Here is a 24,976-nt window from a genome sequence, read left to right on the forward strand (position 1 = left end):
TTCAATGATCAATGAAATGAATCCACTTCTTCATAAAATAAACGTCTCTATACACGCACGCGCACACACACACACACACACGCATGCACACACAAACACACACACGCATGCACACACACACACACACACACACCTCCGATAAAAGACAGCATAATGAACATAATGTGTGTGTGTTGAGAAACCCTGTGGATTTAATGGATGTAATGTAAGACATTCCATTGGGATGATCCAGCACACAAAATCACATAAACTTAATGAATTATTTAGAAAGGAAATACCTTTCTTATCATTATTTCACATATGAACAAAGTAATAGCGCTGCAAGCCTCACACACACACATACACATACACATACAGGGGAAGCAGAGATATTTTCACTAAATTGATAAGGTTGGGAGAGAACAAACTTTCTCTTGCGTTTTTTCTTCATTCTTTCTTTATTTCCATCTCATTCTTTATTCCCTCCTTCATATTTTTCAGAATAGTTTCCCCTTCTTGCTATTTCTTCTCTCTTTGTCTTTTCATTCTTTTTTTATTAGATTTTTCTTTCTTTAGTCATTCATTTTTCTTTTCATTTAATTTCTTCTTTCTATTTTTTTTATTTTTTTCCATTTCAGGCTTCATTCCGTCTATACATTTTCCATTCAACCCCCCCCCCCCCCCCCCCCACACACACATTTCTATTTATTTTTTCTCCTTTCCTTGCTTATTTATCTTTATTTCAGTTCTTCATTGTTCTTCACTGTGAGCTTTTGAGACTGCAATAAGAGGATGTTTAGGCAGATGTTGGACACGCAGCTCATCATACATCTTATATTCGGGGATAACTATCAGGTCAGGATACTTCAGGACAGTTTGGAGTTCCCATGCATGTTTATACACAGTGAATGAAAAGGTTGAGAGAAGAGTAACTCTGGGTCAGTTGCAGTAGCACATATCTGTGTCTGTAAGACAGAGAACATGACCCTGCTGTTCTTCACAGTAGAATCACGTTACAAGACATAGACTGCCATTGTCATCTTCATGGCTTGTCTTTTTTGATTGCAGGATTGTTGAAGGGAAAGGAGTCTGAATTCACACACACACACACACACACACACACACACACACACACTTGTAGAGCAGGGTTAGCGGGGTCATGCAGCTTTGTCTGGGTAAAATGCACGTTATTTATGTGATTAGAGAAGCCACTAAATCACAAAGTTCAGCCCCAGAGTGCATTGGGTGTCATGTGTATTCATGTATCCATGCAAAACATTAATAAGTGAGTGTGAACGCGAGTATGCGTGTGTTTTAACCGGTAAGATGACACTTTTAGATCTGTAAACACCTTCCTGTGTCACATTTTGTTTTTTTAATCCACTGTGTGTTTGAAATCAGACACTCTAGGCCTGTCTTCCTGCCAGAGGATGTTCCAGCCTTTGGACATAATGTTCTGGCTCAGAGTCTGTATGTGTGTGTGTGTGAGAGCGAGAACATTGAAAACATTTCTCCAAGCTTACAATGATCTTCTTATTTTCAATTATGATAAGCAACAAAAGAAAGCGAGTATGGAGGTTTAATTACATGTACTTTAGGGAGAAAACGGACCCTAGAAGTTAGCCAAATCTGACAAAACCTGCCTTTGGAGACATCTGAGTCGCCATCAAAAGTAAAAGGGATTTATAAATAAAGCAAATAATGTTTTTCAAATATTAAACATGCAAAACGTTTTCTTTTAGACATATGATTTGGGTTAGTCTGCAGTAATTATAATTAGCTTTAAATATATACAATAGAGGTCTACAGTATGTCCTCATTTAGCAAGACGTGTGTGTGTGAGAAACAGCTCTGTGCAGTCTAGACCTTGTAACTCGACTCTAGTGTAAGACATCTCATCTGTCTCTCTTTTACACACACTAAACAAAACACTGTACACCAATCTCTTTCTTCTTTAAAGGTCATTACAAACTTTGTCTTACTGCAGTATCACAAGAGATGTACAGTTGGATTATTTAGTCTTTTGAACTTTCTATTCATTATATAATACATGGTTTCCACAAAAATATTAAGCATTTTCATCATTGATAATAAGAAATGTTTCTTGAACACCAAATCAGTATCAGGATCATGTTACACTCTGGAGAAAATGGCTGGAGAAATGGCTGATGAAAATTCAGCTGTCATCATATTAAAATCGAACATAGTTATTTTAAATTGTAATAATCTCTCACAATATTACTGTTACTTTTTACAGCACCATTTATATTGTACGCCTGTCAAAAACATAAAAAAACCCCTTAAACTTTAGATCGATAATGTAACAAATGCATGTATACGATCAAACTGAATCTTACTGTAAAAGTGTTACCAAAACACACTAGAGGACACACGTTAAAGTGAGAGAGGGAGAGAGAATGGTCTTTCTCTAGACCACCCACAATCTGATTGGTCAAACGCTCCATCAAGCTAAAATTGCTTCCCTCAAACATGTGTCCGCATGTGTGTACATTTTTTCATGCTTGTAAAACAAGAGATTGTGAACAGATAAACGCTGCTGCATGATGAATGTCAGTTGTCAGTTGTCACCGAGGACAGATATACTCACACCCTCATACATACATGTGTGTAGACTCACACATACACATGTGTTGCTCTGAAACAATATTTATAGTAAGGGTATGTGCTGTAAGAGGCCTAATTTATTTCTGTTTGAATTGTATGACATTGCGTGTTGAAGAAGTTGTGTATGTGTGTGGTCTGAGCTAACGGTAGCATCTATTCCACTCATACTTATTTTGACATTCTCCATTCTTTCCGCTGACAGCCAGAGAAAAACGACCTTTTTAATCAGACTGACCACACACACATAATCGCAACACAAACACAGCACAACACAACACAAGAAAGCGTGTGTGTTTCACATTAATACACTACACTTCATTTACATTATTCCAGTTTTCCTGAAACATTAGGGGCAATTTTTTTCTTCGAATCTCTCCCTCTCACAAACAGTTTTAACCTGTTGTTGACCTGTTCTGACACAAGAAAAAAAACATCTCTCTTTAAAAAAAACTTTATTGTGTATTTTGTGTTCCACCCTTCTTCTTTGCCCCTGCTGGTGGTTTTTATTGTGGTCTATTAACTAGGTCTGAAATGCATTACATTTACTACCACCACTAGCACTCAAACGATTAATTCGATTCTGATTCACAAACTCTCAATTTGATTCCAATTCATTTAGGTATATTTTGGTTATAGTGTCCATTTTGCTTACATATGAAAGAAATCCTCTCTCATCTAATGCTGTAAGTTATACAGGGACCCTTCTAATTTGGTAAAAATGTTTGTATTATCATTTATTTAACATATATTAAATCAGCACAATATGTTATATATGATATGTGTATTTGATTCACTAAAAACTAACTTTTTACTTAAAAGTCTACTAGTTGGACAGCTTTTACGTTCTCTGTTGCCAGATTCATGCATTGCCATAAACAGAGTAAAAAACACCAGTCAAGTCTGAATCACATAGTTTCTGTCAGGCTTTGGGCTTCATTTCAGGATGGTTTGCAAGAATTTTGGCTTGTACTGTGTGTGAACAAATTTTGTGAAAGAAAACTTTCACATAATAGCAAAATATATCTGGCTACTACACGTTACTACATAAAAACGATGTGTGGTTCACTAATGTGCATTTAAGTTTAGAAAATTACTTTCACTGCAACCAAACAAACTGAACTCTGATGTCAAATCGACTCTCGCACACTAGATCTATCATGAAAGCACTCAATTATTGTGTTTATAGCAGTACGTTTGTTTTTTGCAAATCATGTCAATTATCACTTCAGGGATGAAACCCTCAAAGATCAAATGGTCAACCGCCACAAGATACCAGATGTACAATAAACGACTTTAAAATATTTTAATTAACCATCCACATATTGTTGATTGTCCTATAACATAAATTAAACACTGATGGGTAAAGATCTGACAGAATAGCGTGATAAATCTTGAACGTTCTAGAAGAAGAAGAAAGGAAATAATGTCAGGATGGATTAAAATGTTAGATAGTTTGACATTATGACCCAATCACAGAGCAAGACAACACTCGCTTTGAGCAGATGTTCTCATTGTTGAGAATGACCGCAGTCCTCCAGGACCAATGAAGCTCACTTGACATCATACAATTAAACTCCTACTGAGAGATACATTCCTCTAAAGACACACACAAGCGTGTGTAAGAAATGTGTATGAAAGTGTGATGCTGACGTTTCACTGACATGGGCAGAAGTGACAAGTGCCAATAAGTGAAGAATCTGACAGACTGCAGCGATAGGTTAGTGTTTAAGGATCTGGGCCTCTAGCTGAAAGACTGGAAGATGTATTCCAGGAAATGGAGAGTTTCTGAGATCACAGCCAGCTCTATCACCATTACAATGTTGTGAGAGGTAGTTAATCCTACGCTGCTCCAGGGGGACCATCTCTATGACCGGTCAATCATAAATCTCACGTCATCACCATCATTAGACAATCATTTGCAGTTATTTAAGCCAAGAGTATAATAATAAAAGTGACATTGCTAGAACCTCAAGAAATATCGATAATTAAGTTGTTTTCTGTCCTTTTCAAACGCAGATGAGCACAAAATCTTCCAGCACTTCAATGACATTTAAATGTACAAAGAACTGAGGACAAGCCAGTTTTGCTATAGGCCCTATATCAGAGCAAGCACCGAAACCATCAGAGAGCATGTAAGAAAGGGGTAAATTTATTACATAACCGACGAGGGTTTATGTGATTAGTCACTCAGCGCCACATTTGGACACATCTTTATGTGTATTTGACCATTTAGGCGCTAAAAGATGTCTTTAAATGTCCGTGTTGTGTTCTGTCTCGGAGCGCATAAACAATAATCCTCCCGAGGAAGCGCAAGTTCTCTTTCACGCTTTTAAAAACATGAATAAATATAATCAACTAAAATAAATCAAGCACGTCCCATTTTGCAAAAGTCTCGTTATATGATTTTACTGATTTGCACGTGAAGTTGGGCACTGGCATAAAGTCGGCTTGATGTTGGACGTTCGATATTCACAAATTTAGGGTTACATGCGACATTGGTATACACTTTTCTAACATCAAAAGCATTTGAGAAGAATGACTTACAGTCATAAAAACAACTGTAAAATGTTCAATTAAAGTGCCAACTACAATGCACACCTCATACATGTTTAATATTTATCAAAATAAACTAAATAATTTGCTAAAAAAAAAAATTTCCACAACCGAATGGGCTCAAAAACAAATTTAAAGCTTAATAGCATTGGATGAGAATTAATTAGTCATAAAAATAACTGTAAAGTGTTCATCTAGGTGGAAATATGATTTACAGTTTATTGTAATAAATGTCAAAAATAAAAAAGCATTATACACTCAAAAAAAGGAAATTAGCTGGTTATTACATTAAAACAAGCGTAACGTGTAATTTTAACAAAATTATTTCATGTTTCAAAGGTGAACGTGATAAAATAATGTAGGATAAGCATGAAATTCAACAAATTAACATTTGTTAAATTCAGTCATGTTGAGATAACGTGATTCAATATAGTCAGACTGATCTTGCACCGAAAATGGATTAGCGAGATCACGCGAGATGACAAACCGCGTGCTTCGGAAAATAACGAGATTATCACATGAAGAACTTGCCTGGCGTGCCTGGAGTTCATTTGGAAAAGGTAAGATAAAATCTGTTTTCATCCATCTACAAAACGATGTGTATAAAATCATCAGCAGACTGTCCATCATTTTCAGCAATATTTGTTTATGCTTGTTTGTTATTTTTGTACTCAGGCCGTTAATGTCATGCTGGCACATTCTTGCTTACATACGTGACGATAGTTGGCTCGCAGTTAAAGGATAATTCCGGTATTTAGCACTTTGAGTCTCTTTTCTGGTTTATGGATGAACTAGAGTAGTGGACACAGAAATGTTGACGATGGGTCCTGTCTCGACTATTTGACTCGTTTAGATTCGCCTTTGACCGCTTCAGTGGCTGGCTACGAGCATTCACAAACATGTCCTTAAAACAACCCTTAACGTTCGTGTTCAAAACTGTGCAACTCACCGAGTGGCTAGTGGTGTTCGTTGATGATTAAAAACAAATATATCGGCGCAATGTATGATTTCAATCCGTGTTATTTGCTATAGTGGAACTATTTTTTCAGATACCTCACAACTGCGTATAAACTTCCGCTCGATATTTGAGTCTGAAGCGCAGTAATATCAACGAGCACTGAGTCCTCCAACAGAAATCAATGGGATTTTACAAAATGCCAAATAAAACACGACAGAAACTGCATTTCGCTACGCTATTTGTTTTTAATCATCAACGAACACCACTAGCCACTCGGTGAGTTGCACAGTTTTGAACACGAACGTTAAGGGTTGTTTTAAGGACATGTTTGTGAATGCTCGTAGCCAGCCACTGAAGCGGTCAAAGGCGAATCTAAACGAGTCAAATAGTCGAGACAGGACCCATCGTCAACATTTCTGTGTCCACTACTCTAGTTCATCCATAAACCAGAAAAGAGACTCAAAGTGCTAAATACCCGAATTATCCTTTAAATAAAAACTCACTACCACATACAAATTATTTGGCCTGTTTTTTTCATCATGTAAGTTAATTCTTCTATACATGAACAAAAACAGTGTATCAAATGTCTGTTTGCGGTAAAGTAACTTATTACTGATCTTTTTGGAAATAACCGGGCCGGTTTGGGAGCCTCTCTCCTTGTCTTTCTCTCAGACAATAACACACACACACCCCATACTTTTTTTTTCCTTTAATAAGACAATATACCTTTATTCGAATGGAATAACTAACACTGAACTCATGATTACAACAGACAGGCCCTTGGTATGGCTTAGTTGAAGTATTTCACCGACTCAGCTAAACAATTTTAATGTCAATTGGTTATTTGATTACATTTGCATTATTATGAATATGGATCAAGTTAGTGATAGCTGTTTTACAGTAATACTGTAAAGATTGTGTGCTATAAATATGCATGTAATGCACATCAGTAAAAAAATCTTTGTCCTTGTTCATTTTATTTTTTGTCACAGGATGTCGATGAAAGCACTCAAATGGCCATAGCGGAGACAGTATTTGGAATCTTTGTCATTCGACAAGAAGGCGCAGAGCCTGGCGATGACCCCGCGGATGTTGGTATTGTCCTGGAGGGGGTGGAAGTGATGAGTGAGTTGGGCAATGTAGCTTTTGCTGTGGTGATGTTGCTGGGGCTTGTCTACGCGCTAAACCTGAGCTACCCCCAGGAGCTCAAGTACACTTTTGAGGTTCTGCAGAAGATCATTATGGAATTGGATGGAAACAAACTATCCAACAAAGGACAAGTTCTCAAAACACTGCTTTCCCGTTAAGAAACATCGCCATAGCAAAAGCTACACCAGAAAAGTTGTACCTTCTGTTTTGTTGTTTAGGTACTCCAGCACATTAAACTACAGGTGTAAGTGCAAATCTTGAAGGGGAATGTGAGTATAAAGGCAGGGCCCCATTTCCCAGTACAGGTCCTTTTAAAAAAATTAGCATATTGTGATAAAGTTCATTATTTTCTGTAATGTACTGATAAACATTAGACTTTCATATATTTTAGATTCATTACAACACAACTGAAGTAGTTCAAGCCTTTTATTGTTTTAATATTGATGATTTTGGCATACAGCTCATGAAAACCTAAAATTCCTATCTCAAAAAATTAGCATATCATGAAAAGGTTCTCTAAACGAGCTATTAACCTAATCATCTGAATCAACTAATTAACTCTAAACACCTGCAAAAGATTCCTGAGGCTTTTAAAAACTCCCAGCCTGGTTCATTACTCAAAACCGCAATCATGGGTAAGACTGCCGACCTGACTGCTGTCCAGAAGGCCATCATTGACACCCTCAAGCAAGAGGGTAAGACACAGAAAGACATTTCTGAACGAATAGGCTGTTCCCAGAGTGCTGTATCAAGGCACCTCAGTGGGAAGTCTGTGGGAAGGAAAAAGTGTGGCAGAAAACGCAGCACAACGAGAAGAGGTGACCGGACCCTGAGGAAGATTGTGGAGAAGGACCGATTCCAGACCTTGGGGGACCTGCGGAAGCAGTGGACTGAGTCTGGAGTAGAAACATCCAGAGCCACCGTGTACAGGCGTGTGCAGGAAATGGGCTACAGGTGCCGCATTCCCCAGGTCAAGCCACTTTTGAACCAGAAACAGCGGCAGAAGCGCCTGACCTGGGCTACAGAGAAGCAGCACTGGACTGTTGCTCAGTGGTCCAAAGTACTTTTTTCGGATGAAAGCAAATTTTGCATGTCATTCGGAAATCAAGGTGCCAGAGTCTGGAGGAAGACTGGGGAGAGGGAAATGCCAAAATGCCTGAAGTCCAGTGTCAAGTACCCACAGTCAGTGATGCTGGTGTTGGTCCACTGTGTTTTATCAAGGGCAGGGTCAATGCAGCTAGCTATCAGGAGATTTTGGAGCACTTCATGCTTCCATCTGCTGAAAAGCTTTATGGAGATGAAGATTTCATTTTTCAGCACGACCTGGCACCTGCTCACAGTGCCAAAACCACTGGTAAATGGTTTACTGACCATGGTATTACTGTGCTCAATTGGCCTGCCAACTCTCCTGACCTGAACCCCATAGAGAATCTGTGGGATATTGTGAAGAGAAAGTTGAGAGACGCAAGACCCAACACTCTGGATGAGCTTAAGGCCGCTATCGAAGCATCCTGGGCCTCCATAACACCTCAGCAGTGCCACAGGCTGATTGCCTCCATGCCACGCCGCATTGAAGCAGTCATTTCTGCAAAAGGATTCCCGACCAAGTATTGAGTGCATAAATGAACATAATTATTTGAAGGTTGACTTTTTTTGTATTAAAAACACTTTTCTTTTATTGGTTGGATGAAATATGCTAATTTTTTGAGATAGGAATTTTGGGTTTTCATGAGCTGTATGCCAAAATCATCAATATTAAAACAACAAAAGGCTTGAACTACTTCAGTTGTGTTGTAATGAATCTAAAATATATGAAAGTCTAATGTTTATCAGTACATTACAGAAAATAATGAACTTTATCACAATATGCTAATTTTTTGAAAAGGACCTGTATATCAGTGTTCAGTTCATCTGGAGGTTTTTTGTGCTCTGTTTTTATTAAAAAATGTTCTCTCTGATGCAAGGTCCAGTCTATTGGCACTTAAGGAAAGCTGTATGCTGAATTATTTTTTCAGTTTCTCATAAAAAATTAAAGGGATAGTTCGGCCTATCCCTTTAAGACTAAGCTATGTTTAATTTTTTTTAAGTTTAAACATTTACAAATTTCGGGAGTTAAACTTTATTGTAAGATCTCCATTTGTCTTGTTTTTACCCTTGATGCCAACCATGCTGTAGACATTGTTGAAACTTGTTTAAAAAATGTCCCTACGTTTCAATGTAAAAAATTTAAATATATATTTATACAAAACATGTTCTAACTTTGGTAAATATTTTTTATTAACTTCTGTGTGAGTTCACCATCACATAAAACCACAGGTGCAAGATGTACAAAGTGCAAATGTTAAGAGTAGATTAAGTGGGATGCGAGTGAGAGGGCCCATTTCCCTGTATTCTCATAACAAACTTGAGATATATTTCCTTGTGTTATCAACAAGCAACTCAACTGTGTAAAACAATGTGCATTATAATTTTGGAAATACAATTTGATTGCACCTTTTCTCATTTGTTGTGTGTTGTTTCCACCATTAGAGTTTGTTAAAAAGGTTTTAATTTATTCAACTCAAAAGCTATTCTTTGAAGTAATGTAATTAAATCATGGAAAGGATTTCCATGTGATTAAATGGCTTTCTTTCAGCATTAAGCACTTTTGTTAGGCTAACTTAAATAAATTAGTTGGTCCAAAACATTGCTAATTAGTTGGGCTGACACTATTAAATTAAGCTGTGCCCAACCATAGTAAATAAGTTGAATCAAACTTAATAAATTAAGTTGACCCAACGTAAGTACATTCAATTGGAATAACAGAATTGCATAATGCTGAAATAAAGCAAGTTAATCATGTGGAAATCCTTTCCATGATTTTTTTATGTTCATTCAAAGAGTAATTTTTTTGAGTGTAGTTCACATCTAGATGAACAGTTTACAGTTTGTTTTGTGACTAAGTCATTCTCCTCAAATGCTATTGAGGTTTCAATTATGGCATATTTTCCTTTTGAGACTATTTGGTAGTGAAAAAATTGCATTTTTACAAATGATTTAGAGTTTATTTTAATAAATATAAAAAATGTGAAAGGTGTGCATTATAGTTGACACCTAGATGAACACTTTACAGTTGTGTTTATGACTGTAAGTCATTCTCCTCAAATGCTATTGAGGTTAGAAAAGTGTATATCAATATCGTATGGAACTTTAGAGATGGTCCCTTAATTTGTGAATCTTGAACGTCCAACGTCAAGCCGACTTTATGCCAGTAAATTGGGCTTTTATGGAGGAGTGAAAGTGGACTGCTGGAAAGGGGCGGAATGGGGTGCAATAATCGTTTTATCTCGATTACTGTATTTTCATAATCGTTGGAGGCCGAAATCGAAACTGAATTTCGATTAATTGCACAGTATAAGTGTTGTCAAAACCATATAAAATCAAAACGGATACAGTGAGAACGCTAGATTTTTAAAAGACCCTTATCCTTGTCATCTCATTAATAGGCCTACAATATCGACATACATACTTTTTTGTGATTATGTTATATCCAGAGCATTTACATGATGTTTCATTTACACAGAGCCCATGACCTTAAACAACTAAGACGACTTTCTAAAAGGGTTTAAAAGAAAAGGCTCTGGTAGAGTTTGAGCAAAGCATGTCAAGGTTGTTGAACGGTTTGTGTCAAGTTGCGAATAAGAGTGAGAGACCTTCACAACAGTTAATGATGTCACTCCCTCAGTGGAGGGATCTTTTTACCGTTGCAATCTGATTACAGCTCTGCTTGCTTTGGCTAAAGAGCACATCAGAAATCAAATGTTCTCTGGCAAGAGTTATATTTTCTCAAACACACACAAAGTATGTTTCCGAACACACAATACTAACTAGCAGGTCAGAGCAGTATTTGACCTGATAGGAATGTAGGCTCGAGTTTGGTACAGGACGATTTATGAAGTAAAGCACACACATCCTCTGTAAATCACAATACGCTAATGTGATGGTAGTTAAAAGGGCTGGGAGACCTTATGTGACCGTGGTCTCGACATGTTCTCACCTCATAAGTGGTGAGTTTCTCCAGTTAGAGGGCAGTGTGACACACACAACACGGACAGCTGGATGTGTGGTTTTACTTGTACAGCTGCAGCCCATCTGGGACCAACACTGGATGAGATGTGCATACACACTCACAAACACACACATGCACAGACACAAAAGATGCAAACTGTGATAAACTCTAACTGGCCTCTTTATCAATGGACCCCTTTCTTCTCTCCTGTTATATCTACATATCCTCACGCCACCTTGTCTTCCTCCAAAAGGAATGCTCTTATTTTTATGAAGATAAAATATCCAGATAGACTATTAATATGATTTTATTCATAGGTTTCAAATCCAAACTATGAGCAAACCTTTGGAGAAATCTGGATAAAAGAACAAAAATGGAAACACGAGACAACCTTCTGATGACCTACTTGCTCTTCGGTCTGCAGATTTCAGTGTTGAAGCTGATCAAAGCATGTGTTCCTGCTTTGATACTGTTGCTAGTGTTGGATTCATTTCCCTCTGTCTTTTCATCTATTATTGCTTTATTTCATGTTACGTCCCACGGGAGAAAAAAAGCATTATATCACCATTCCAACATGCAAATAATAAAATAAACAAAAAAAAACATTAATCTCCAATGCAAGCTGATCACTATAAACGTGTCATGGATATGGCGGTGATAGCTTGACTTGAATCAAAAGTTGGCGAGATATTATCAGATCACATCAGAATGCTGACTGAGAGTGGCAGTCCTCCGTGGAGGGGAAATGTGCTTAATTTTTATAAAAAATGATTTACAGTACAATAAATGGACCACAATTTTTTTTTATTTTGATATATATTTGAAGGCTGGGCATCAATACAAATTTCCAATTCAATTCGGATTCACAAGCTCTGAATTGGATTGGACTCGATATCAATTCCAATGCAGAGAAGAATTTGTCAGACTAATTTAAAAAGTGAATCCTAATTTAGTGAGTCATTCTGAACGATTCATTAAGAAGATCGGCTCAAAAGAGTCATTTGGTCATGATGTAGACTTCACTGGTTGCGCTGTATGTTTCTGGTTCACTAAAAAAAAAAAATCAGTTCCTAAGAGTCATTTGTTTGTGAATCGATTACACCAATTTTTATGTTGCTAATTAATGTATGCAACTGGCAAGGGAAACTTAACAACTTAAACAACTCAAACAAGAAAGATGCATTTTGATGCAGGGCACATGCCCTGTTTGTCTCATTACAGTCACTCTGGAATACAATATAAATCTCAAAATATGACTTGTTTTGTCGTGGAACTATATTTGGTAATGGTGGTGAAAAACAGTGAGGGAAATGCTGGCATATAAGTAAATGAATGCTCATTAGAGTGAATCTTTCCGAAGTGGGAAAGATTAAAGAAAAGAGCTTCTCTGTGATTTAAAAGCTCACTATCTGGGCAGAAGATCAGTCTGTTTCCCTTCTGACAAGACAAAACACCAAATGAATTAAACAAAGGCTCTGAAAACACACAACCCCAATTAGGGCTTTGTTCAGCAGCAGCAAATGATTCAACTGTTATGATTAAGGGGACAGATGCAAGAAAAGGGAGAGATAAAGAGACAAAAAGAGAATGAAAGATGTAAAGAGCTGATTTGAAGATGTAGTCAACAAACTGACAGAGCTGCCATTTCTGAAAAACACTCATCTTACTCAAATTCGCACGCACACAAACACGAGAATACAAATGCCTTGGGTTCCACTGATATTGTTGGATATAAATATACATTTACTCACATTACACACTCTCACAGTACATTCTTGCACAGTACAGCAGCGAAACATACCACACTAACGATTTATTACTGGGCTGCATATTTGTGGCCAACCAAACATCAGAGTTCATAACACAGTAACAAAGGAATGAGAGGAGCAGCCATTATGCCTACTATTACAGTAAACAGACCAACATCCAATTTGAAGAAGTCTGTTCTTCTAAAAAAATTACCACTCAGCAGAAATTTGTGGTTCTGCAAATACTGTTAGAAAGTAAAATAAAGCTGACTGAGAACAAATTAATTTTCCTCATTTAACAAACCAAATCCAGAATTTAAAATTCTGAACAATTAGTGTCACCAAAACGAATTGGAAAAAAAGCCCCACCACCATTTTACATTACAACTCACTCCATTGGTTGAGCCAGAGGTTGACACATCAGGCCACTCAAACAAACAGAGCAATGTTTAAAAGTGCCAAAGATCCGCAGTGTTTACACATTTCGGGAAGTCATCTTTGGAGCTGTCTCTGCATATTATCGTGGGATAGCACAAAGTATGTTAACAGAATTAAATAGGCCTATACGGCAGCTTCAAGTAGAGATGAAAGAAATATTAAAAATATATTTACAGCTTTTGCAGTGAACCAAGCAGACTGCAAAACTGCAACAAAGTCTAAATTGTAATCGTTACCTAATTTCCAGATACGAGTTGATTATTACAAAATGTACAAAATTTGGTCCCAATCCAATCAACCAACACAGTTTCAAATCAATACAGGAAATGCATGGCGACAGCAGTGAACAAATGTGATCAATGCATTCCATATTAATGCAAAACAAACTACAGATGTGTGTCAACCTATCGGTTCCAGTGTATCAGACACACACTCTTCAGTCTTTCCATCGTATCATATTGCATATTGCTTGCAGTTTGATTATTTGACCACATCATGCAGCCCTGCACAAAAACAAAATCAGTTGTTTACTTGCCCACACATGCATATTATTATGCTGAATGTCCTTTCCATATGACAGTGGCACTGTTAAGCTCCAAAAACAAAGAAAATTAAAACCATAAACAAAAAATAAAATACTGTAAAAGCAGTCCATATGACTAGGGTAATATATATAAACTCCTTTAAAGCAAGACAACTGCTTTCAAATGAATAATAGTAATAATAACAGTAATATTAAAATAATAATTCTGCACATGACAAAACACACAATAACAAATTAAATTTGTATGCAGCTTCTGTTTATCCTGTGATGTGGAGTGAGAAACATTTCTAGTATATGTAATCGAAGAAAATCTTACATAAATCATAAAAATGCTAGATTCGAGGTTTGACTATCACATAGCTTCAGAAGGCTTAGCGTATGAATCATACAGACTGCATTCACGGTACTATTTTTTCTTTCTGGAGCATGACAAACTCAGGTCGTATTCACTTCTTTAGACATTACGTTACATTTCTGTTTACAGGATTTGAAGAACGGTATAAACATGAGCTGGTTGGGAGGACAGTCTTCATGAAATGCTGCTGTCCCTTCTGAGGGTGGATCTTCAAAATCCAACATGTAGAGTAGACTAGTTCATATCTGGTTAAACTGTACATCTCCCAGCTCCTGCTGCTATATACAGAGCTCATGATGTCCTCAGAGACCTTCGCTAAACTTGAGCAACATCTAAAAACTGTTCCACCCTCCCATGAATAATGCCAAATGAGAGCAGAATGTGCTCCAGAGGTTGCAATCAGATCAGGCCATGACATTAGACTGAGTTTTTGGATTCTCAAAAGAGCGACCCAGTGATGTTTATGTGTGAACACCGTAAAACATCAGACCACAAGCATTCCCAGAATGAAGACGGAATCTAAATATGAATCTAGAAATGTGACAGGGTCAACTGGCAGCCTTACGCACATTCTCAAATTGGGTTAGTTTGTCCTGACATCCTTCACAGCTTGTCTGAAAAAATGCCATGGAAATGGCTCAAATTAGTCCTTGGCACATTACTTTGATATCTAGAAGATTGCAAGTGATCAACAGTCGAACAAAACTGCCAAAGAGAGAGAGAGTGTGTGTGTGTAGTCACAAACCTATTCGCCCTATTAAACTTTGAATTATCCGTGTGCAGTCAAACTATTTCTGCCGGTCATCACTGTAGCTAAGCGACAACTGCACCAGAGTCAGCGTAAGTGTGTGCATGCAAGTTTGTATGTGCTTGCATACAAGTATTTGCACTCTTAACTAAAACCAGATCCTGGGCTCCATTTCTTACATCTCTCTCTCTCTCTCTCTCTCTCTCTCTCACAAACACACACTCCAAGGGTCGTGTGTCTGGTGCCACAAGTGGTTTGTAAAGTGAGGCGTTCCCGTTTGTCTGAAGGGTTCTGAGTGTTTGGAAGGATGAATACCAGCTGATGAACAGAATACAGCAGAAAAAAAATGAACAGCTGCAGAAGGAGAGAGAGAAAATCAAGGACAACTCAAAGAAGTCGGTTCTGTCATCTGTTAGTCTTCACCTCCGAGCCTCATCTAAACCTCTATGGGTGCACAGTCTGTTTCTTTACAAGCTAAATCAATAACATACCACAAAATTATACAGACCACAGTACACAAACACACATGCTAATATAGACATGTCACACATGTACACACACACACATGCACACCAATGTACACTAACACATTTGTTCTTACCTAAACTAACCACTTAACCATAGTCATATTCGCTTTCACCATAACTAACATAACTGACATTTTCTTTGTGGATTTTTTTTTTTAATTTGCATAGACAACAATAAAAAAGTATGACACTCATACTGGTAGCTGAAAGCATAATCATATTATCCAAAACATTTAATTAACAAACATGCAAGGGGTGGGGAATGTGTCAAGCTTTTGTGGAAATCTGTGGAGCTTTCTGTGGAGCTGTTGCACACAGATCCCATGTGGGCCTGGTCATCGCTAACAAACGCTTGTGGCTTGGACAACACACACAGACTTGTACACATACATCACAAATATTTATTCCGAACTTAAGACGGAAAACATGTAAGCAAGAGATCACAGAGGCCTCCACATATTTCTCGAGGATTACACGTCTCAGCGTGTGTGTTATGCTGTGTTGTATGCAAACCATGACAGCTTCAAACAAAAGGCTTGGCTCATCAAGCACACAGAAGAATGAATGTCTTTCTTACTCCTATTTTAGTTTTTCCTCAATCCTTCTCTCATTATTTCTTTTCTCTGATACTTTTTTCCTCTATATTCATCCTTCTCATACTCATGTTTGTGGCGTGAGTCACAAGAGCTGGCTTTAAAGTAGAGAAAATTAACCTTTGTGTAACACTGAAATCCCAGTATACATACACAAAGATGAGGTCTTGTAATGAAATCATGAGTAAAATCATGGATGTAATACAATAGTACCAACAGACGTGGCAACAATACTGTACAGAGCAAATAGCTTTGATTATACTCTAGTGAGTATAGAACAATCCAACTTTCTATACAATGTTATTTTATTGCCAGCCATTGCATGGCCATTTACACCCTGAAGTTCTATACAGGTCACATCTTAAACACATTTTATTTTCTTTAGAGATTTGACAGCAGGCTTACAGTGTGTGACTGAATGCAGAGCACCAGCCCAAATCAAAAAAGTAAGGACACAAATGCTTTTCTCAGTAGCTAATGCTGGTAAAAATACCTCACACAAGAAGGAAAAAAGAATGAAAGAAAGAAAGGTAGAAAGAAAGAATATGGATGGATGGATGGATGGATGGATGGACAAAAGTGGATGTGAATAAATCATTCTTTTTAGTTATATCTTTTCAATGAAACAGTAGATCTACTTCACAGAACAGGTCTGAATGATTCAGATTCTAGAATCGGATCCACACAATTCTGTAGCTCAATGTTCCAGTCACAGTCAAAGCTTATAAGCTATTATATAACCCATATAGTACATAATGACTTACATTTCAGGCTGTTTCTCAAACAAATTTCATCTTTTGTGTTCCACTGAAGAAAAACAGTTGTATGGTTTTGGAATGAGTAATGACAGAATGTTAATTTTTGGGTGAATTATTCCTTTAAAGAGAGACAAAGACTGATAAATAAAAAGACCCAATTTTTATTTATGAATGTTTAATTTTGGAGATGTCATTTAGTTCTCTGAGACTCTTTTTAAACATGCCAGATGATTTCTGCTCCAAACACCCACCCACCCACCATCTCACACGCAAGTTTGGCAATAATCACTCGTACATTCACACCATCATCAGTCTGGCTTTTTAGAACAAACATTAAATTAACATGTGATCTAGTGCCTTTCAAGAGAAATGTGTGCATACGATCACGCACATACACATGCACACATGTGCCTGGAATGTGTTTCACATCTTGTTCAATGCTGCTCCACCTTTTCAATAGATTTTGCGTTGTTAATGCCAGACTTTAATGGCTTCATTAAAACACCTTAAAAAAGAAACATTCTTTCCTCTTGAAACATTGTGGGACATGGGAGACCTCGGGATAATGCTTTAAAGTTTCATATTATATATTTTTTCAAGATATCCAACTTAAAAGAAAAGTGCCAAAAGGCATCACTTCACCAACCAACTGCAGAGACAGGAAAAACCCCAAATCAAAAGAATAACAGGCACTTCCTTGTTCGAGAGAGTGGCTGTCCTGACCCCTGACCTGAATGGGTAGATGATGCCATTGCAGGCTTGTCAGGTGGTCAGAAAGAGCAGTGCTGATCAAGTGGTTAGTATTTTACGTGCGAGCACAGCGAGTGTATGGTGATTCTGTCGAGGGCTTGGTGTCGAGGCTGGGCCGCACCTGTCTGCAATTTGGCACATACTCTTCTCCACCTGCTCTCTTGATTTATTCTCTCTCTTGCTGGCTTTGTTCCCCCATCCTTTGCTTTGCCTGGTGTAAAGGGCTCTGTGTTGTGGCTTTTAAACAATTCCAATTTGGGACAAACCACAAACCACATGAAACAGAGAGAGCAAGAGATAGAGAGGCTAGTGAGAGAGAGAAAGAGAGAGAGAGAGACATCTGCTCAACAGCTTGAGCACTCAATGAACATACAGCTTTTGGACAGAAGGGAAGGAGAGAAAGAAAGAAGGTGAGAAAGAGAGAAAGAAAGAACAAGATGAGGAGAGATAGTGTTTTGTGTGCATGCATGAATGCATTTATAAAAATCAGTTTTTTTATTTTTGAACCATTGATAACGCATGACGTCACGATTCCTTTATCAAATGGATGACAACACTTCTATTCTAACTAAGCCTCTCTTTCAATAACAATCATTTCATAGACCCTATTAGGGGTGTGCCATGAATAGAAAAAATTTATTCGATCTCAATATTTTCTGTTTTTCATTGATAATGATAATTAGAGGATATTTTGCTGAGCGTGTTATTGTGCTGGTATTTTGGCAGGTTTAGCTGACAGCTGACTCCCAAAGGTTTTGATATTCTTCATATTGTGTGTGACGATTAGTTTGCAGGAGTAACAGAAATTAAAATTTACAATAAGTTTACATTTTTACCTTTTATGGCCATATTAACCTTTATAAGGCCAATTTTTTTCTGACCTAATTAAATGTATGCATTATCTTGTGTGTCAAATTCTTAAATTTAATCAATAAATTTAAAATAGTAAGACACTATATGGCTGTTACAAATCAAATGAAATCAGTATCACAAAATGTGTGTTTGCAATGCAGAAGTGGCACAGAAGTTACATCTGAAGTGGTGTTTAAATGCATTTACACAGACTGTTTAATGCAGGACATGAATGCCGTTAACCTGCAGTTATAAATTCAAAAATATTATTTTGATGTTTTAAAAACAAAATATTCAATATCTAGTGATTTGTGGGAAAAAAAGGGAAAACACAATTTAAATATAAACCTAAAATCGCCAGTAGGTGGAGGCAAATCACTGAATGTCATTGAGTCATTCATTCAACAGATTCATTCAAAAGGTTGATTGGTTCAATAACGAAACACCTGCCTTGTCCAAAATACCCTCACTTCTTACTGTTTTGGTGACTTGAGAGTGTGCGTGTGCACGCAACAGGAAAATGCCAAAGCACAGTGCTCTTAAAGCACACTAAAACCACACTTGAATACCGCTATTCGATGCTATAAATCGTGACACTTTTTGCAGAGATCTCACAAGAGATCACGGAAACCTTATGCACTTGCATTTTTACGACACTATATAAGTGTGTCCCATCAAGCAACGAAAAGTTCGACATACACTTGTGGTCTTCATCCACACTTGAACACTTGGGCCAAATACAAGAAAATACATCATATAAGTAGTCAAGTGGTGAAGTGCAAAGACCACAAGTGAGGGTATTTTGACAAGGAAACCATTGTGTGTTGCTCAGAGACTGTTGTGGCTTTGTTTGAAACAGTTTTTGTAAGCATGAGCACTAGATGTGCTCGGCCAGTAGTCTAACATACATCTCATAGTGTATGCGTGCACCCTCTGGGTGTGCTTTTGTTTGGTTTTTGTGATATACCCGGTAATGTCAAATCGCATATATTTAAAACAACAATTACAATAAGATCACAGATGATATATATCACACACCCCGAGGCCCGAGTCTTGCTAGATATATGACGCAGGGCATCGGTCTAACCAGAAAAACATGAACAATCATCTAAGCCATCATAAATCAATGATATAATCTCAAAGGGCACGCCATCCGTATTAAGATTCATATCATTACTGTCAACCTCACTCAAATGTCACCATATGTAAAACAGCATATTGTTCAACAGAACAGATTCATGAACATGTAAGTGAGGCCCCTCGCAAAGTATGCAGTGTTTTTATAGCAAGAGGTCAACCATTACATTTACATTTAATTTCCTGTCAAAATGACCATCTCAGAGGGTGGTCCAAATACAGTATGAATGCAAAGTTTGCTGAGGCCTTAAGTTAAGTGTATCGGTTGATCTACAAAAGGTTTTTTATTTATTTATTTATTTTTATGGCAGATGCCAGTGTTTAAGAGAGCAGGGTGAGAACACTACTACTATTATTATTACTAATAGTTACTAAATAGTTAGTTAATAAAATATTTTGATATAAATAACTTAAAATCACTTTTTTTAAATAAAAAATGTATTCTGAAGTTGTTAAAAAATCTTTAAAATAAACAATGCATACATATAGCAACATCTTGATTCTGTAATCCCATTTTTGGCAGTAACCTACAGTGCACTCAATAATCTTTTAAGTCTTTATGCACTGGGAGTCAAACATCCTAAAATAAAGACCAAGCAACACTAATTTTATATTGAGTAGTACACAGTGAACAATATAAAAATAGCATAGCAGTAAACTGGATAAAGCGAAAAATAATTGCAATAATAAGTTGCTCGCTCATGGGTGTGTCCAAAGACAGACAAACTCTCCCGTTCACATCAATTCACAAGGCTTGAATCATACACAATTTCACACAGACTAACCGTCAGGCATAGAGTACACACATTTTTATACAGGATACAATGGACACTTTAGAAGATCTACCAGTTGTATTCACCAACGTTTGAGAGATTTATGGAGTTAACAGTTTGTTTTAATGATTTGTTTAAATGATATGTGCATTTTTGAAATGCAGATAGCATATTGTTAAACATATTAACAATAGACAGAATGGTTAAATGGGAGCTCTGGTGCATTTGCACTCAGATGCTGCATTCTCAGCACTGTCAAAATAAAAGCCCCACTTTTTTAAAAAGCCTCAGAATTGGAACTAGAACCTGCATCTATGAATCAATTCGATTTAAATACACCTTTCATTGATTATTAATGAGATATGCGAGATGTTAACACTTAAAAAGAAAACCTGTTAATCAAAAATGTGCACAGTATGGAATATTGGATTATTATTCTGGAATATTAAGTGAATCATGAAGGTTCTGTTTGATTCTGAACGGAATTCTGACATCATAGTCTCAGATTCAAAAACTGTAAAGAAGAGAACAAAACTCTGAGCAAGAAATCAAGAGGGTACAAGAGCATAGAAATTAAAGAATCTATCTATGATTGTGAATGTCACCTTCATCCCTCTTACTCCAGCCTCATCTGGATCAGTCTCTTTTCAAACACACCCCATACAGATGTGCACGTCAACACATACAGATTAGAGCAGGTTTAGATTATGAGCATGTTATCACATATGGATTACATTATTGAGAACAACTTTCATACAATTCTCAAAGGACCATCAAGAATATGCTGGTAATGACTCCAAAAACAACACAAGCCTCTGCTCTCATCTCAAACCACAGGGAGGTTTGCATATCACAGACACCGAGATAGATTGTCCTGTTTAGTCAAGCTTTCACTCGTCTTCCCTTCTTTTTTCCCTACCTCTCCAAATGGACGGAGGTTTCGACAAAGGCAACAAATGATCAAATACACCCACACAGCTGTGCTCAACTTAATTTAACATACAACATCTTGACTGCTTTTATTCAGAGGAGTGATTTCAATGGAGTGATAACAGACGGCCTTGTCAAAATATACACACACTCATGCATGACCTTTCGACCTCCACGCTTAATGACAGATTGCCTGGTCACAGACAATGATGTTTGTCTGGAACTCTCTCAGTTGGCGAACCCCAGGGTGAACCAAAGTTATTTAGAATCAGGGAATTACATTCCCGTGAAAAGAAACACACACACTCACACAGACGTCAACAAGGACGGAAACCACCAGGAAGCCCAAACTGCTGCGAAAAGTTTAAATCACCACAACAGAGACAAAATACAATATTAACAGATACAGACACATACACACATACACACACCACAACAGAAAGACAGAGCATTCCTCACAAATGCCAAGCAGGACCAGAATAATAGGGGTTATTATACGTACAATGTCAAACAAGAACACACACACACACACACAGAGGCATTTACAGACAGACTGACACGCACACAGAAACAAGCACAAATACACACACACACACACACACACACACACACAGTGGGTTACTTGGGGACAGCCATGCTAAAAATGGGGCAGTGTGTTCAGACTCCAGTCACAACCAATATAAGTTCACATTAATCACAAAGAATCCTTTTTAAATTTCAAAAGCTTTATTTATCGACAGAGAGGCCATTGAGCTGTTTCTAGTTGTTTTTGAGGTGGCAGGGCTTGTGTGAAGGGTCAGAGGTCATGGGTCATTTAGAATCTACCCTGGGTAACTTAGGCTTTGTCCAAATACCCACACTTGCGGTCTTGGCCACTTGAGAGTGCATGTGTGCGACAGGAAGTAAGTGCGCAAGTCTGTACCATGTCTTCAAATTGCCAAAGTGCAGTGCCCTTAACGCACACTAAATCCTCGCTCCGGAGTGCTATTCAAGGCTAAGTATATCCCATCATGCATCATTTTATGGAAATAAATCATGAGACTTTTTGCGATGAGATCTCGCGAGAGGACACGGAAACCTTTCCAATATAAGTTAAATATTAATATAATAATAGATATCACATATAATTTGGTAGAAAAACAGTGTTTTTATGTTTTATTTGTGCAAAGATGAGTAGTGGTAATATTTATTTTGTACAACATTTGTTACTGCTTTTTATAACTTGATTAGAAGTACCACAAATTAAATTATGTCATGTTATTGTAACGGTTGTGGTTGTAGCAATAAGCGCACGACCAAGGAGTAGACAAAAAGGAGACTTTAATAAACATCAACGCACTATAACCATTATAAACATTAAACCAAGACAAAGACTAAGGGAGAACTGAGGACTTATAAAGGGACTGGAAAAAGGAACAAACGAGATGATTAATACAATACAAAATGATTAACTAATAACAGGAAACCGACCAAATAAGGACAAACAGGAACTAAACTGAAACCAACACGTGAGAGTTATAGGGACTACTGAACATTTACATTTATGCATTTAGCAGACATTTACATTGCATTCAAGTTACAGTTTTTACATTTTATCAGCTCTTGCTTTCCCTGGGAATCGAACCTATGATCTTGGCGTTGCTAGCGTCATGCTCTACTATTTGAGCTACAGGAAAGCCAGACATTTTTTTACAACATTATAAGTAGTCTTCATCCTCACTTGAACACTTGGGCCAAATGCAGGAAAAACGTCATTTAAGTAGTCAAGTGGTCAAGTGCAAAGACTGCAAGTGTGGGTATTTGGACAAAGCCCAAGTCACAGTGAATATGATAAAAACAGGAAGTGAAGTTACACCCACCAAAAAAAATAAAAATTCTGAAAATATTTATCTGCCACAAAATATACATTTTTACATACATTTACATATTTACCACAGATTTATATACAATACCAAAAAAACAACCATAACTTATATAACCAATAAAAAACTAATGAATTCTTTACCTATATTATATTTTGTATAATTATTTTAGACAGTCTATGATTACAAAATACAATGTGTAATGCTGTGTGTGCATCTAAATGAGGGGCGTGCTGCTTTAACTGCTTTATTAAAATTTAATCATCCAAATGAGCCAATTAACTAAACTAATTTAGATTTTTCAATCTACATAAAAAAACTATACTGCTATGAAAAGAGTCAAGCTAATCTCACACCACAGAAAAATTAAGTTACATTGCTTTCTATTCATCTAGCTGATAGAAATATTCATGTGCCTGCCTGATCTGACTTTTAAAAATGTCTTTCTTTGGTGTGACCTACTATAGTCAGGTAGATTCAGTCATCTATCTATCCAACCATCCATCCATCCATCCATCCATCCAATCATCATGCTGCTCTAAAGTGTAATTTTAAAGCTTTGGTTCCCAAACTTACACACACATCTGTGTGTTGGCTGTTGTCTGAGACTCCTTAAATAGATCCAGCTGTTTAAAGTAAAGCCATTAAAGTCATGCAAACATTCTGTTTCTTCAGAGCACAGCTCTCTAACACCTGTTTGGCTGAGGTGAACCCACTCTTAGATCCCTCATTAGCACACACATACACACACACTTTTGTAATCAGTCAGACAGAGCAGCGCTCTGGGATATATGGCTAATGTTATATCAGATCTAAGATGCTGATCAACAAATGCATTCCTTACTGCTAACTCCTCACTGCTAACTCAAAGGACAAAGGACTCGGGCTAACACACCGAGCGCATGTGAGAAACTTATCTGTGTATTAGTTACAGCGGTAAATAGTTGAATGGAGAGTAATTAGAGTGTGGCTGACTCCATCCATTAATGTAATATCCTGTCGAGGAGGAATCCCATACCTACAAAGCTTAATAAGGAATAGTGTGTGTGTGCATTAGAGGGCTCACACTGTGATCTGGCCACATGCCATAACGCCTGAGAGAGAAAGAGAGAGGTTGATGGGGAAACTATTCCCTTCGTTTTCCCATACTCTCTCTCTCTCTCTCTCTCACACACACACACACACACACACACAAACAAACTCTAACAAAGGAAAGGTTTGATCTACACTGTAAAAGAAAATTAGGTCTGATTCTCTGTAACAGGTATGACCTTCAGTTAAACACAAGATGGATGTGCTATAATGAGACACCAGTAGCATTTTCACAGCTGAGTATTTCATGTATGGACATACATGATGACGCTATTAAAGTTATGACCAATAAATGGCCGAAAGTACATTTTATACTATTTTGTATGAAGAGTTTAAATTGGAATTAGCAACGGAGACGCTGGATGAGATGCGTAAAAAATTAATCCTACTCACAAGAGCATTTTAAGGACAAAAATCTGATGAATATCTTTAAATACATGCATTATTTTCTAATAATTCAATGACCCCCTATAAATAAATCAATTATACATACCATGGTCTGTCTGAATACACGATTCTGATTGGCTGGTAGGCATGCGCTATATATTAATGCACTG

The 24,976-nt window shown here is 37.2% G+C and overlaps 2 protein-coding genes across 2 annotated transcripts in view; one reads left to right on the forward strand and one right to left on the reverse strand.

The window, feature by feature from the left end:
- Nucleotides 1-24,976, reverse strand: part of LOC306871076 (ectodysplasin-A-like) — a 40,743-nt gene that overhangs the window by 8,276 nt on the left and 7,491 nt on the right. The window lies entirely within an intron of this gene.
- Nucleotides 5,581-9,754, forward strand: LOC306871077 (uncharacterized protein). The gene is made up of 2 exons (XM_079418766.1): nt 5,581-5,717; nt 7,108-9,754. The coding sequence occupies exons 1-2, from the start codon at nt 5,676-5,678 to the stop codon at nt 7,420-7,422; spliced, it is 357 nt and encodes a 118-aa protein (XP_079274892.1). The 5' UTR covers nt 5,581-5,675; the 3' UTR covers nt 7,423-9,754.

Source organism: Barbus barbus, assembly GCF_936440315.1.
Source record: "Barbus barbus genome assembly, chromosome: 6".
Lineage (NCBI taxonomy): Eukaryota > Metazoa > Chordata > Actinopteri > Cypriniformes > Cyprinidae > Barbus > Barbus barbus.

Bases quoted from the DNA above. Each gene is read 5' to 3' on its own strand.
- LOC306871077 (XM_079418766.1), top strand. From the start codon at position 5,676: ATGAAGAACTTGCCTGGCGTGCCTGGAGTTCATTTGGAAAAG. The intron at 5,718-7,107 runs GTAAGATAAAAT...TTTTTGTCACAG, and splicing joins CTGGAGTTCATTTGGAAAAG to GATGTCGATGAAAGCACTCA.